A 15,718-nucleotide genomic window follows, 5' to 3' on the forward strand; every position below is an offset into this window, starting at 1 on the left:
TTCATCCACAGGTATCAGAGGACTCCAAGGGTTCATGGATTCATGATCCTTGTGCCCTCACATCAGCATGGTGCAACAGAAATCTGGATTTATGGATCTAATGGTGACGGACCACGTATGGGTGAGTCGGACATTGACCCCAACAGATTTGTCATCATCTACACCATTTTACTGCCATAACTTATGGCTGACATCTACACCAACTATGAGGCGCATTCTCTCCCCAACACCAAAGATATGAAGTTCGGTGTCTACTACACTGGTCTTCAAAAATGACTCCTACCATAGCCAACCATCTCAGTGACCTCATGATGGTATGAAATGTCCGCATCAGGCTATGTTCACACCTGCACCCAGATTCTGTCCCCGAATTCACTTGAAAAATGCAGAGGGAAAAGTCCTATAATTGCAATAAGAGACCAAGATCTATAAGAGATCCGTATTTTTTGGATCTCAAAGATAAAGGGGAAAACTAGTAACACGCAGAACATACGTCATATAATGGCAGAAATAGCATTACGCCTCATGTACACATAAGGCAGCTTATTATTATAAGTGACCTGAAAAGTCAGGTACGGTAAGCTTTAGGATCTATCAGTCAACTGCATCAGTGATAGACTCACAGAAGAGATAATATTTCTCAGAAAACCACAATCCAATTGGGAAACATTAAAGGGTCTGATGGTTTATGAAACAGATATATGGTTGCTGTATCTAAAGTCCAGTGAATCATATCATGGACAAGATAGTTGCGTCAGAGGTTCTTCTTTCCATTATAAACATAAGGCTAGTGCCCTACGTCAGTCCAGATAATGGTGAGTCATAATAATGTGTTTGTGCAACTAAGAAATCTAGATTCTCCCCCTGCTGAGATAAGGAGGGACCTATTATCACTCATTACATGTCTATTTTAGTAACTTCTTCTAGTATGCCGCTCATAATATAACAATTCTGGAGCTTGTTTTCTAAGATCTCTATATTGTACCGTTCCTCAGTGACAGATTGTGTATGGACACGCCCATGTGACAAGGCATGTTAACACCCAGTTGTCAATATAGTTATGAATATTTAAGAAGAATAACAGAGAAGTGATTCCCCAAAATTGATATTACCAGGGGTGTACAAAGGGAGTGGATAAAACAGTGTCCTTGCTGACTCTGGTCACACTGCTCCCCTCAATGAAGTTTTAGGGGACTGGTGAGCTGGTACCCAATGAGCCCTCCCATTAGTAGTCATGGAAGTGCTCATCCCAGTACTGGAACCACCGTGACATTGGCCATTATCAATTGGATTATTCCAAAAGGTGATAGACTATATTTTCTACCCAGTGATAATGGCTCCTGCTCAGGTCCACCTCTGCTTCAGCCTCCAGATGACCCTGGATGTTACACTCTGGAACTGTACCATGTCAAAAAGTTACGTCCTGACCAATTAAAGGTGCAGTATACTGTATGTGATTCAATAAAGGGACAGTATACTGTATGGGGCCAATTAAAGGGGCAGTATACTGTATAAGGTCAATAAAGGGACAGTATACTGTATGAGGCCAATAAAGGGGCAGTATACTGTATGGGACCAACAAAGGGACAGTATACTGTATGTGGGCCAATAAAGGGGCAGTGCACTGTGTGGGAGTGCACCTCTGGAACATCCTCCGTACACCCCCTGGGTAATACAACATAAATGCAAGTATTTACAAGTCACGATTGGTGACAAGTTGTCTTATTTATCTATAGACACAGTTTATGCTATCCATGGTGGAAATTCACAGAATGCTTGTAATAACCAAATCAATATCTCACATAAGCTGTTATGATAGCCATCAGCAGGGCAGTATTACATAATCTGATACAACACGTCAGGCACTGGTGCTATACTATAGAGAATACATTTGGATTCTGTATTGACGCTTTTTTTGACATATAATCGTTACATGTTCCAAGCATAAAGAAAGTAGCGCAGTGTTCAATACTGTAGTGGGAACTTTAGATGTTTTCTTAGTCGAGGGGATAAAAATCCACCAGCTTTGCTTCTGTTTTATTAGATTTTTTTGTTACCGCTACTATGGAATGTTTTTGTGCATTATATCTCAGGAGAAGGTTACATACTGATAAAATTGCGACCATGTGAACACGGCCCAGACCATGACATGGCCATCTTCCACCTGGACACATCCCTGTTGGCATGCAGAATCCAAGGCTTCATGGGGCATATGCCACACTCTCACATGCCCATCGGCTCTGTACAACTTGAACTATGATTTATCAGACCATGCCACATGCTGCCTCTGTTCCATGGTCCAATGACGATGGTCGCGGGCCCATGCCAGTATTTGAGCTCTGTGTTGCGGCGTCAGCAAAGGGACATGGGTCGGGTGTTGACTGTTGAAGCCTATGCGGTGCAGTTCTCGGCGCACAGTTCTGGTGGAAATGGGGTCCTGGCGCCCCACATTCAAATCACTCGGCGGTGATTTGACCCACAGTAGACCATCGAGAGTCCCGTATGACTCTGCGGAGGTGACGTGACATCCGTTAATCGAACACTCGTGGTTGACTGATGCACCGTTTACGGTACGCGGCTGCCAACATTGTCTCTGCAATTACTGAGGGTCCATCCAAGACACTGTTGACCACAAAACCCCAAATTCCCGGGTAATCTCCAGAATGCTTGCCCCATGCCTCTTGCACCGATTATCATCCCATGTTCAAAGTCACTTAACTCGCGACTTGCTGCCATTTTCATGAGACACCTGTCTGCATCAGACTGCTCAGATATTCTGGCAATACTAGCGCCACAGGCCGCATTGCGTCACTATTTGAGAGTCATATCCGACACAACCGGCACTCGGACATGTCTTCCCGTGACTTTTGGCCACTGAGTGTATTATGCAGTGCATGGTTATGTATTACACACTGCATGGTCATGTATTATACAGTGCAGGGTTATGTGATGGACACACAGGTGCCCGGCATGTTATAGTCATAGAACAACAGTCAGTCATCTGTCTTACAACGAGCTGTACATCTGTTTCCATCACATGACCATGCACTATATAATACATGACTGTCACTGTTTGAGCGTCATATCCGACACCAGGCACTGGGACATGACTTCCCGTGACTTTTCGGCCACTGAGTGTACATGAGCCAACCTATCAGCAATGAACCTGGACACAAAGCATGAAGAAGCATGAACATCCTCTAATGGTATAACAGACCTAGATGTGACTTGAGGAAGGCTGGATGCCATGTGGCTATGAAGAAGGTGTGTGACCATCACTATTTTAACTATTTGTACAACCTTTACTTTGAACCAAGTAAACTTACAAGGAACGTGAGCAGACTTTATCCCATACGCAGCACTACCCAGAATGACCAGTTCTAACAATCTGATAATTGAAGCATTTAGATTAATGGCCGTACATATCAGAAAATGCAGACTGCACCGGTATTCGCTATAGCATTAGCACTGGCCGGCCTCAGCAAACAATAAAAAGCTGAGTTACAGAAAGCATTCAACTGCTGCCAGTTTCTTGCTGCCAAACAAAGTGATGCCAATAGCGCTTGATATAAAATTCCATCATTGGCAAATTATCACAGTAATTGAAAATCTGCATTGAGGAGTATTGCTGCATTCTGCTGTCATTACGCACATGTCAAATATTGAAATTGAAACGGCCATCTGCCAAAGTTTAGATGATGATGGCAGAAAATGAAGATCAGCATCAGCAGCAGTATAATATGTATGCTATACGTGTCCACTGACCAGATTTCACTGCAGATTTCACAATAGTTAAGAGATTGGGAGGCCACTCCTTGTTGCCTGAGCTTACCCTGTTAACGATAACATTCAACATGGGGGGCGGTCCCATAGTGTCATTGATATGATACCAGGACTGATACCTTAGACTCTTGAATATTTTTGGTACATAGAAGAGTTCATGGTCAACTTAAAGACTGCAAAGTGTCCAGTCCTGTGGCTGCAAAACAAAACACTTGTTCAGTCTTTTTCTAACTGTACAGTGATGAATTAATATTCTGCATTCTGTAGGGTATGAGATGTAGCTCTTGTTTTTTGTATTTTTTTAACCATTATCAGACCTTTAGGTATATAGAGAACGGACACATTTGGGAAGATTGCCAACGGCCTTGAATGTTTTCCACCTTATAACACGTAAGAAGAATGATGGACAGCTATTGTTGCTTCTCTAAGGTTTTTGCAGATGTGTTTCCTCATTTGACATTGTGTTAACACATGCCTGAATGTTCCAGACCAGCAAACTGCCAAAACTTCTTTTGTAGTTACACTGTTGTTCATCTGAGGTTACATTTAACTAATTTTAAGATCTTCTAAGAATAGAAGTTTTTCTTAATGTCCTGATCCATAAGATGATAGAATTAGAAAATTGTGTACTTTATTTCTTCCCTGACTGTAGCTCATAAAAGCAACGCTAGAAAACCAGTGTGAACATCCAGAGAAGTCAGTCACCAGGTCAAGTTGGTTGAAGGCTCTCTATGGTGGTGCAGAGCCAAAAAACCTCAGTGCAGAGCTTAGCAGAAGTAAGTTTATGCCCAAGCAGCATTGTTGTCCAACATCCCCCTTCTGATGAAGTTTTGATGGAACTCTAACTGCACCCAACCTGACCATCTGAAAGAATCCTTAGGGTCCTCGAGACCACTACCTATTAACTGGTCCCAATGTATCTAATAAACAACCCAAAAGTGCTAGCATGTTGAATAGTAAAGAGCATTTAGCAAGTGATATTCTTTTTTTGTTCCACACTAAGGGTGAGTTCACACTATAGTTATTTAAATTGTACAACCTTTTCATCAATGAACAGTGTAGGTTAATATAAGAAGCTTTGTAATACATATTGTTAAGGAGATCTGCTTCCTTCACCACCTATTAAGCTGTTCTCCTGCTCCTTATCTTCAATCTGACTGTTTAAATAAGACCTGTCTCCACATGGTTTTATTGCCTCATTCTGTGCACTGGTAGCCTCTTATCTACAAGCCTAGTAGTTTTAAAAGAGCACAGAGCAGCAAAGTGCAAGAGCAGCAATTATTTGAGTGTTTGCTCTAGCAGTGGAGAATAAAAGATATTTCTTTAATGAAATTTATTACAAAGTTTCTTATCTTCTCCTAAACCATTTGCTTAGCTAGAGGTACACTTATATGTCCATTACTCTCCTTCATTACAAGATAAGAGCAATGGGCATTCACTCACAGATGCAGATTAAACTGTCTCTGTCTGGTCTCCGTCTACATTCACCCCCATGTAAAATACTTGACAGAAGCTGTCCATCATGTGTTTTACTTTATAGTCAATGAGAATGGAAGGGGCTTCTGTGTTGGCTACTCTACTACTGTTCATGTACGTTGCGGTCATGCTATGACTGATGACAGCAACAGACTCTAATAACAGTAGTGTGAACATACCTTAATACTGCCATGTTTTATAAGGCAGCAGCGTTACAATAACTAGATATGTTCGGATCAGCTTCCATCTACTCTGCACCATGTGGTAATGAGGTGTGAACGGAATCCATTCCATAAATACATATAAACTGACTGCCATGTAGGCTTATATTCTCAATATCGAATAGGTTCAGTCCAGTTCCCAGTATATAACTAAGCTACCACCAGCATCAAAGAGGTTAAGAATTGACGCTAAAGGTGCTGAGCTTCTTGAAACCCCTGATTTATTGCTGAGGAAACCGCTCTGTATGATTCAACAGATTTGTAGCGTGAATTACATGAGCTCAGCAACTCCAATGATCTGTAACCTAAGATGATGTAAGCAATACTACACAACACTGGTCTGCAGTTCACTTATATCGCCATTTGCTGCAGTTGTAAACCAGAGGCCATGTTTTGCAGGCAGTAATATCTACAATGTATGGTATTAGCCAAAGGTGGATTACGTTACAGAATCACTTTACTTCTATTTCACATGTTGTAACCAGTAGATCGGATGTCTTTGAAAACAGGTTGTGCTGCTTATTCTGGAGGGTTTAAAGTATACCTCCGATGATAAAACAACATCTTATACATGAATAGTACAAGTCAATAAAAGATATTTTGTAACATGTCTTATTAAAGAAAAATGCTTCTTTCTCCATTTCTCAGACTACTCGTACAATCTAACATCACTCTCCCTTTCGTTCTATCCAGCAGCAACTTCATCCCCATAGACTTCAATGGTTAAGTAAAACTTGAGATGACAGCCCCGTCTCCTCTGTGAATACAAATTCTACTGGGGTACTAGACTGAGTGATATGTAGGAAAAAAAAAGCATTTTTCTTTAATAAGATGCATTTTAATGCTTCTTATCTTTACTTGTACTCATTTAAGAAAAGTTGGTTCGAAGTAGACTTTAAGGTGCAGTAAGTGATAACTATGGATGATTGAGGGTGCACTAGGACTAGAGTCTATAGTGCTAAAATGAAGTCAATATTTTACAGGATTGAATTGGAGTCTGGTGCAATTCCAAATCTTGCTCCTAGGGTTTATGACTTCAGGTATCTTGGACATAGGGAGCATGTATATGGACATTTTACAAAGTTACATACTTTTTGAGGATTGTAGGATATAGTGCTGGGCTTCTTTTTGGCACTCTAATAATGGAGAATGGAGCAGAATTATGTACATGTGTTCTGCTGATCCATTCATGCAAAGCAAATGGGACTCCTTTTCTCAGGATTGGTGGGGGTCCCGATGGTCATAGTCCCTCCATCAGCAGCTTATCCTCTATCTTGTGGATCAAATGAAAAGTTTAGTTATGCTTTAAAGTCTCTACAGTGTGCAAAGGTATAAAGACGCCGGAGGCCTGGTCATTGCCAGTTCATAGATACTACCGCTGCAGCAGTTCCAAAGATGGGGCAGAGATGAGGATATTAGGGTGGATGAGTTGTCTAGACTCAGGAATCTGGCTGGAGATACTTGGCATGTGTAATGGAAGTGGAGATTAGTCATATGTTTGGATAGTGGGTTATATGCAATACATCAGCTCATCTAGGGAGTCTTCAAAAATCTCAGTACACAATGGGGCAAGTTTATATACCCTGTGCCAGTGGAGGATGTACCAAAATAATGATGAAGTGCAGACTTCACCAAAAATTAGGTACATCCTCTGGAATTCCATGTGCGGATACTGAAATCTATATTGGATCATGAAAAACTGGTGTAAATAATGAGAAATCTTATCGATGGTTCCACTCACAGCTCTTCCTTGCCATGTCTCCTTTTTTGGAAAGGGGTAATGGTGGCGTAAACACTAGTTGCACCAATTTTTGTCAATGGTGGTGTTTACATTGTTGTAATCCAAAGGCATGTAATTTTTTTTACATCAGAAAACTGGCGTAGGGCAATAATAAATCTACCCAATGGTCAACCATCAACGGATATAATTCAAATATCTACCTATATGTGCCGATTTTTTGTATCGGGGAGGATCGGGAGATCGGTCCAATGTTCTATTTGGCTAATGCAAAGAATACATCAAAATAATTAGATATGAATCCTCTATACTAAGTGCGGACGGCTCCCCCTCAACCACTCTACACCTCTGCCCCTTCTCTGTCAATGGAGAATAATCTGCTTTAAACTATATAGTCAGCAAACAAAAATCTAGCATCTGTAATATTTCATCATTCTCTTTTATGGCTATTTTTAACTTATGTTTCAACTCACTTTTACATTAGGTAGGAAAAAAAACGATTGCTTCCCAGGAACTGTCAGGTAAGGCAGCAGCTGTTGACGGGTTTTATTATGCATTTTATTCTAATTACGGCATATAAGGACACAATGGGGTGCCGCTCTAATACATGAATACCTGATGTCTAGTAACATGAACGTTTGTAAAATTACCACAAAATTGTGTCATTTTGCCAAATTGTCATGGTAATTGCAGCAGCATCAACCATGATAGGCCACAACATCAAGGCTGAGGGCATATACAGTCAACTAGTCCTAAAAATTTTTAAAGAAAATTGAGTATTTTTCCCAGAAAATTGTTTCAATTTACACGTTTTGTTATACACATGTTTATGTCCTTTGTATGTATTGGAACAAAACATAAAAAATAGGAAAAAAAAGTAAAAAAATGATATAATTTCATGTAAGACTCCAAAAATGGGCTAGACAAAATTACTGGCACACAGTATTGTAAGCGGCCATTTTCTTGTGGCCAGCAGGCATGCGCAGTTGGCTTTGCCGAGGCCTAGAAGTTTGAAGCCAGCGCTGGAGGAAGATGCGTGAAAAGGACGTTCATGAAGATGATGGAGGTGGCGCTGGAGAGTTCTCTCGCAGCATTGTGGACGCCCCCAGTGCTGTTTGAGTGCTGGGTCCCGCCCCCAGTGCTGCGAAAGAACTAATTTGCATACAGCCGAGAAGGGGATTTATACCGAAGGACGGCGCGGAGAAGACATCTAAAGGTAGGAGATCTTCTCCTTTCTTAAGGCTATTCCGATGTGTTAGTGAGAAAAAAATTGAGTTTTAATGATAGGAACCCTTTAAAAAGCGTATCTTGTAGAACCCATGGTTGCGTGGAGTTTTCGCTCCAAAATTAAGTGGAATGGGGGACTGAATCCCCGAACGCTAGTGTGAACCTAGAATAGATACCACTCTAAGTTTTCACGTTTTGGTCTTATGTTCCGTACAATTACTGTATATGTTCGATTACATCTGAAAACAGGAAAGGTAAAATACTGCAATGACTCACAATCTATTCCATATGCGGTAAGGTACCAAGTCAATAAAAAAAACAAACACATGTAATAATAAAATATCTTGCCTGGAATTATAGTAAATTGTACAAATATCGGTAACAGTGAATATCTACATGGTTAATACAATGAAGGATACAAATTTTGCATCCTCAATTTTTTCCTGTTTCTTTAAAATCAAGGCAGCTTCTAATATAGAAATATCACTGCGTAAAGAATAGCAGAGGGAAAGATGACAAAGTAGGTCTTTACTGCGGAGGATATTACAGTAAACGATTCGTACCTGTCTGCTGTCCCTCTGGGAAGAGGAAGAAGAGGAGGCACTTTTGTGCGTTGGCGTTGATATTTTGTGAGCTGGCGATATGCCCTTCTCTTCTGAACTCATCTTCAAAGGTAGATCCCGGTAGTACTAAGGTGGCAGCAAAACCATATCAATCCTTTAGATGTAGATCATGCAGTATACCAAAAAGATTCCTTCGTCAGATGCATTTATCCAGATTTTAATTCGTCACATGACAAAAGCTAGAATAGAAAGCCACAGAAAGCATAATTAATATTAAATATGCGATATAAACATACAATACATATCGTATACAGCGTTCAATAACTAGAAAATACGAGTTACTGATGATATAGAGGTGGTTATGTAATTTGTCAAAACACTTTCGCAACCGTTTCTTTGCTATTCTAAGATTTTGCCTGGAGCCAAAGGAACCCTAAAGAGAAGGGAAACTGTCAGCAGATTTTAGGTACTGAAACCAAGTATAATGCATTATGACCTTTCACTGGTTCTGTTATCCACACTAAAATAACTTTCATTCCTTATGTAAATTAGATGTATAAAGTCATGGAGGAAGAGACATAGCGTTAAAAGTCAAGGTAACACCACCCTGAGTCTTTCCCTTCGCTCTTAAGGAGTCCAACCAAGCTTTAAAATACAAAAATGGATTGCACAGGCAAGTGCTGCCATCTGACTAGACTAGCTCACAGCCTGGACTCTAGGACTCCGTGCCTCATGCTTTCCCCCATAGTGCCTCCTGTATTTACATGGTCCATGAGAGCGAGGGATTGGAGCTGGCTGACCCCTGGAATAGACTATAGACTATTCACATTGATTATAATGTAAAATAAGATAAGATAATTCTTCAATAGCCCCACCATGAGGAAATTCTGTGTGTTACAGCAGCATGGATAATACATTAATATTAAGAGAAAAACACATACAAGCTCAGAATAGAAGGTAGAGAAGATACTAGGAGTCATAACAACTAAAAAGAAAAGAAAGACTCAGGATCATTTAGTTCTCTGTGCGGAGTGATCTTCGCTTGGCCTGATGTTGATTATACAGCCTGACCGTGGTTGGGAGGAAGGATCTCCGATAGCGCTCCTTCTCACACCTGGGGTGAAGCAGTCGGTCACTGACAGTACTGCCCAGTGCTATCACAGTGTCATACATGGGATGGGAGTTGTTCTTCAGCATGGAGCTCACCACGGACAGTATCCCTCTGTCACCCACCACCTGTACTGGGACCAGGGGGCTCCCCAGGACAGAGCTGGCCCTTATAACCAGCCTGTCAAGTCTATTTCTGTTCCTGAATGGTATGCTACTCCAACAGCAGGCCACTCCGAAGAAAATGGCTGATGCTACTACAGAGTTAAAAAAGGCCCTACGAAGTGGCCCCTGGACTCCAAAGGCCCTCAGCAGGTTGAGCCTGCTGTGACCCTTTCTGTGCAGCACATCCAGGTGATCAGCCCAATCCAGTTTATTATTGAGGAGCACACCCAGGTACTTATAGGTCTTTACTATCTCAATGCCTGTCCCTTGGATCTCCACTGGATTCAGGGCACTTTTCCACTTACTAAAGTCCACCACCATCTCCTTGGTCTTCCCAGCATTAATCCTGAGGTGGTTCCACTGACACCATTCCACAAAGTCCCAGTTTAAGTGTCTGTATTCCCTATAGTCACCATCAGTGATGAGGCCTACCATTACAGAGTCATATTACTCATATTACTTGGCATAAAAATGTTCAAAACAGGGCGAGAAATATGTAAATTTATTAGCAAGGTTTCCAAGCTTCCCACCTCCTCCTCTGCATTCTGTGTTCCCTGGTCTCTCCAGGTGAGAAAGAGCACTGTGAAGAAGGTAGATAATGGCACGATCGACCCCAATGTCGGGCCAATAGGCAAACTGGAGGGGGTCCATAGCAGAGCTCACTAGAGGGCGTAGATGTGTCAGGATCAGTCTCTCTAGAACCTTCATCAAGTGGGATGTCAGTGCTACAGGTCTGTAGCCATGACGGGTACCATCATTCATCATAGTTACCTTTGTAACAGAAGAAAAAGTCCTGCATGCTGGACTTTATCTTCCGTCATAAAAGTAAAAAAAAAAAAAAAAAAGGTTGGAAGAAAGTGTTTGTCATGTTTTTTATATGAGGGTGAATGCAGAGACTAGATGAAGGGGGCTCTGTTTGCATCTATCATTTACCGTATATACTCGAGTATAAGCCAAATTTTTCAGCACAGTGTTTGTGCTGAAAAAGCCCCCCTCGGCTTATACTCGAGTCAGCCGCATTGTCACTGTATAAAGTCATGGCCAAAAGTTTTGAGAATGATACAAATATTAATTTTTACAAAGTCTACTGCTTCAGTTTTCCTAATGGCAATTTGCATATACTCCAGAATGTTATAAAGAGTGATCAGCTTAACAGCAATTACTTGCAAAGTCAATATTTGCCTAGAAAATGAACTTCATCCCCCAAAACACATTTCAACATCATTGCAGCCCTGCCTTAAAAGGACAAGCTAACATCGTTTTAGTGATTGCTCCATTAACACAGGTGTGGGTGTTGATGAGGACAGGGCTGGAGATCAATCTGTCATGATTAAGTAAGAATGACACCACTGGAAACTTTAAAAGGAGGCTGGTGCTTGGAATCATTGTTTCTCTTCTGTTAACCATGGTTATCTCTAAAGAAACACATGCAGTCATCATTGCACTGCACAAAAATGGCCTAACAGGGAAGAGTATCGCAGCTAGAAAGATTGCACCTCAGTCAACAATCTATCGCATCATCAAGAACTTCAACGAGGGAGGTTACATTGTTGGCAAAAAGGCTCCAGGGCGCTCAAGAAAGACCAGCAAGCGCCAGGACCGTCTCTTAAAAGTGTTTCAGCTGCGGGATCAGGCTACCAGCAGTGCAGAGCTTGCTCAGGAATGGCAGCAGGCAGGTGTGAGTGCATCTGCATGCACTGTGAGGTGGAGACTCTTGGAGCAAGGCCTGGTCTCAAGGAGGGCAGCAAAGAAGTCACTTCTCTCCAGAAAAAACATCAGGGACAGACTGATATTCTGCAAAAGGTACAGGGAGTGGACTGCTGAGGACTGGGGTAAAGTCATTTTCTCTGATGAATCCCCTTTTCGATTGTTTGGGACATCTGGATAACAGCTTATTCGGAGAAGACGAGGTGAGCGCTACCACCAGTCTTGTCTCATGCCAACTGTAAAGCATCCTGAAACCATTCATGTGTGGGGTTGCTTCTCAGCCAAGGGAATCGGCTCTCTCACAGTCTTGCCTAAAAACACAGCCATGAATAAAGAATGGTACCAGAATGTCCTCCAAGATCAACTTCTCCCAACCGTCCAAGAGCAGTTTGGCGATCAACAATGCCTTTTCCAGCATTATGGAGCACCTTGCCATAAAGCAAAGGTGATAACTAAATGGCTCAGGGAACAAAACATAGAGATTTGGGGTCCATGGCCTGGAAACTCCCCAGATCTTAATCCCATTGAGAACTTGTGGTCAATCATCAAGAGACGGGTAGACAAACAAAAACCTACAAATTCTGACAAAATGCAAGCATTGATTGTGCAAGAATGGACTGCTATCAGTCAGGATTTGGTGCAGAAGTTGATTGAGAGCATGCCAGGGAGAATTGCAGAGGTCCTGAAGAAGAAGGGGCAACACTGCAAATATTGACTTGCTGCATTAACTCATTCTAACTGTCAATATAAGATTTTGTTACTCATAATATGATTGCAATTATATTTCTGTATGTGATAAAAACATCTGACAAACACACATAAAAACCAGAGGGCAGCAGATCATGTGAAAATAGAAGATTTGTGTCATTCTCAAAACTTTTGGCCATGACTGTAGAATCTCCCATAAAATAGTGGGGGAAAAAAAGAAGCTTTAAAAAAAAAAAATAAAAGTTCTAAATCCCTCCTTTCCTTAGAATACATATAAAAGTAGAAAATGACTGTGACACACAAACACATTTGGTATCCCTGTGTCTGCCCGGTCTACTGAATATAGGGGATCTGCAGAGCTCCTGTTCCGTCGAGAAGGGGTTAATAGGAGCACTGCAGATACCCTATAGTCAGCCAGACTGAATTCCAAGTGGGGGAAGAAAAAACCCAGTCCTCAAGCTCAGGGAAGGGGCAGACAGACAACCAAAACACCCCCTCCCCTTTCCCACACACAGCAACTACTGCACCCAAAAGCTCCGACCATTTTAATTTTTGAAATTTTCCAGTAGCTGCTGCATTTCCCCCCTCGGCTTATATTCGAGTCAATAAGTTTTCCCAGTTTTTTGTGGTAAAATCAGGGGCCTCGGCTTATATTCGGGTCGGCTTATACTCAAGTATATATGGCAATATCCGTTGCTGTCACCCAGTGATGGATGAGAGCATTGGACATTAAGTAACAGTAGTGTGAACTCAAACTCAGACAGATATATACCACTTTTCAAAGTAAAAAAAAAAAAATATATATATCTTAATATTACCCTACAGTACAAAGTACTTCCATGAGTCTACATAGCTATAATCACAGCTGGCACAGTCTTATTTGGCATTGCTCACGCGGACTAGAGAACAGATGTTTCAGGACCTTGGTACACTAAGAATCAACTCTTCTACAGCCAAAAATGTTCTCTGGAATGTCATGATATTTCTCACATCCATAGTAGTAGTATAAAAAGCAAAAGCCAAAAAGCGCTGCAGGAAAAACTGTGGCGACAATGCATCGTGGTTCTTCCCACAGCACTATAAACACAAAATCTGCTGAATTTCTTCCTCAGATTTTCTCTTACAATTACGGTATATCTATAGGGAAACTGCCGGCATTTACGTACATACAATTGACATGCTGTGATTTCCGAAACCGTGCCGGTTTTGAAAATTGTAGCATGTCCACACCGTGGTTTTTACCGCAAAGTGGGCATGGGATTTACTAGAATCCCATCCACTTTGCACGTACTGTAAAACACTGCAAATTTTCAGGTCCATGGCGCCCCGGCCTTAAAGTTCCTTTAAGAGTAAACAGGATAGGTCATCAGTATGTGAACTGTGGATGTCTGACACCTGGAAACCGCACAGATCAGCTGGTGCCGGAAACCTGTAACAGATGGGGAGCACATGTAGCACAGCTCCTATAAGTAATGAAACACCAACATACAGCGGCATGACCAATGCTGCACGCACGCACGCACTCACTCCCCATCCACTAGGAGCTTTCAGCACACAGAGGTTGCTACAGCTGATCAGTAGGTGGTCCAAATGTCGGACCCCCACAGATCACATACAGATAATCTCTCCTGTGGATAGGTCAACAGTTTGAAAAGATAATCAGAAAACCACATTTAATACCAAAAGTAGTATAAAAATATGCACTTTATGTAAAATGTTTGCCCACCGCTTCGTACTTCATAAACTGCGTGGTTTGTTTTCACTTACTCATATTACTTGGCATAAAAATGTTCAAAACAGGGCGAGAAATATGTAAATTTATTAGCAAGGTTTCCAAGCTTCCCACCTCCTCCTCTGCATTCGCAACCTTTATGATTGTTCTATTTATAACATGGGAGGGGAAAATAGCCAAATTAGTGGGGAAAAGAGAACACTTCTAGCGCCATTATCATCAGTATACTATAATGGCCATGATGCATACAGACCGAGTGGGCACAAGCTGGCGTCCCACAGTGCTAATGTATGAGAGCTAGCACAATACTTTCTACATCAGCCACTCGCCTGGGCACTCTTATAATCTTACGTTTCTTTGCAATGAAGGTTGTTAGACTTCATTAACTTCATTTTTTGGATAGGCAAGAAACCAAGATTTTTTGTGTGTTTTTTTTTGCTTTTGTTATAAAAAGTGTGAATAAAATTCTTTGGATTTGCCTGTTATCAAAGCCGACCGGTCGGTCTCTTACAAGTACCGGGACTTATCAGAGTACCGGGAACTGCGGTTTTGACCGTATTTTGTCTTCATTGCGGGGTGCAACTTTACAAACAAGTTTCCTGATGAATTATTGATCATAATGAAACACGTAGAGAGACGCTACTTCTGAGACTACAACCTCAGTAACCATCTGCACCATGCACTGATAGTGTGCTACTTACATACCTCCCAACTTTTGAAGAACCGAAAGAGGGACAAAATGTGAGGCGCGCAAATTTGTCCCCGCCCGCTTTTGTGTTGACTCCGCCCATTCTCATAAATTTTTCATGTGCCCACACACAGTATAATCCTCCTACAGTCACCCGTAAATTATATGTCCCCCCTCTATCTCTCCCCCAGTTTCATATACACCCTTCATCTGCCCCCAGTTTCATGTCCCCCCTCCATCTCTGCCCCCAGTTTCATGTCCCCCCTCCATCTCTGCCCCCAGTTTCATGTCCCCCCTCCATCTCTGCCCCCAGTTTCATGTCCCCTCCATCTCTGCCCCCAGATTCATGTCCCCCCCATCTCTGCCCCCAGATTCATGTCCCTCCATCTCTGCCCCCAGATTCATGTCCCTCCATCTCTGCCCCCAGATTCATGTCCCCTCCATCTCTGCCCCCAGATTCATGTCCCCTCCATCTCTGCCCCCAGATTCATGTCCTCCCATCTCTGCCCCCAGATTCATGTCCTCCCATCTCTGCCCCCAGATTCATGTCCCCACATCTCTGCCCCCAGTGTCATGCCGTCCTCTCCTTCATCTGCCCCCAGT

The 15,718-nt window shown here is 42.0% G+C and overlaps 1 protein-coding gene across 2 annotated transcripts in view; it reads right to left on the reverse strand.

Annotated features, from left to right (window-relative positions):
• Positions 1–15,718, reverse strand: part of OSBPL6 (oxysterol binding protein like 6) — a 176,744-nt gene that overhangs the window by 82,873 nt on the left and 78,153 nt on the right. For both annotated transcript variants that reach the window (XM_075284004.1, XM_075284003.1), the window contains exon 3: positions 9,009–9,247. In XM_075284004.1, the coding sequence (XP_075140105.1) occupies positions 9,009–9,110 (102 nt within the window). In that variant the 5' untranslated portion in view covers positions 9,111–9,247. The remainder of the gene's footprint in view (positions 1–9,008; positions 9,248–15,718) is intronic.

Source organism: Leptodactylus fuscus, chromosome 8 (genome assembly GCF_031893055.1).
Source record: "Leptodactylus fuscus isolate aLepFus1 chromosome 8, aLepFus1.hap2, whole genome shotgun sequence".
NCBI classification, from domain to species: Eukaryota; Metazoa; Chordata; class Amphibia; order Anura; family Leptodactylidae; genus Leptodactylus; species Leptodactylus fuscus.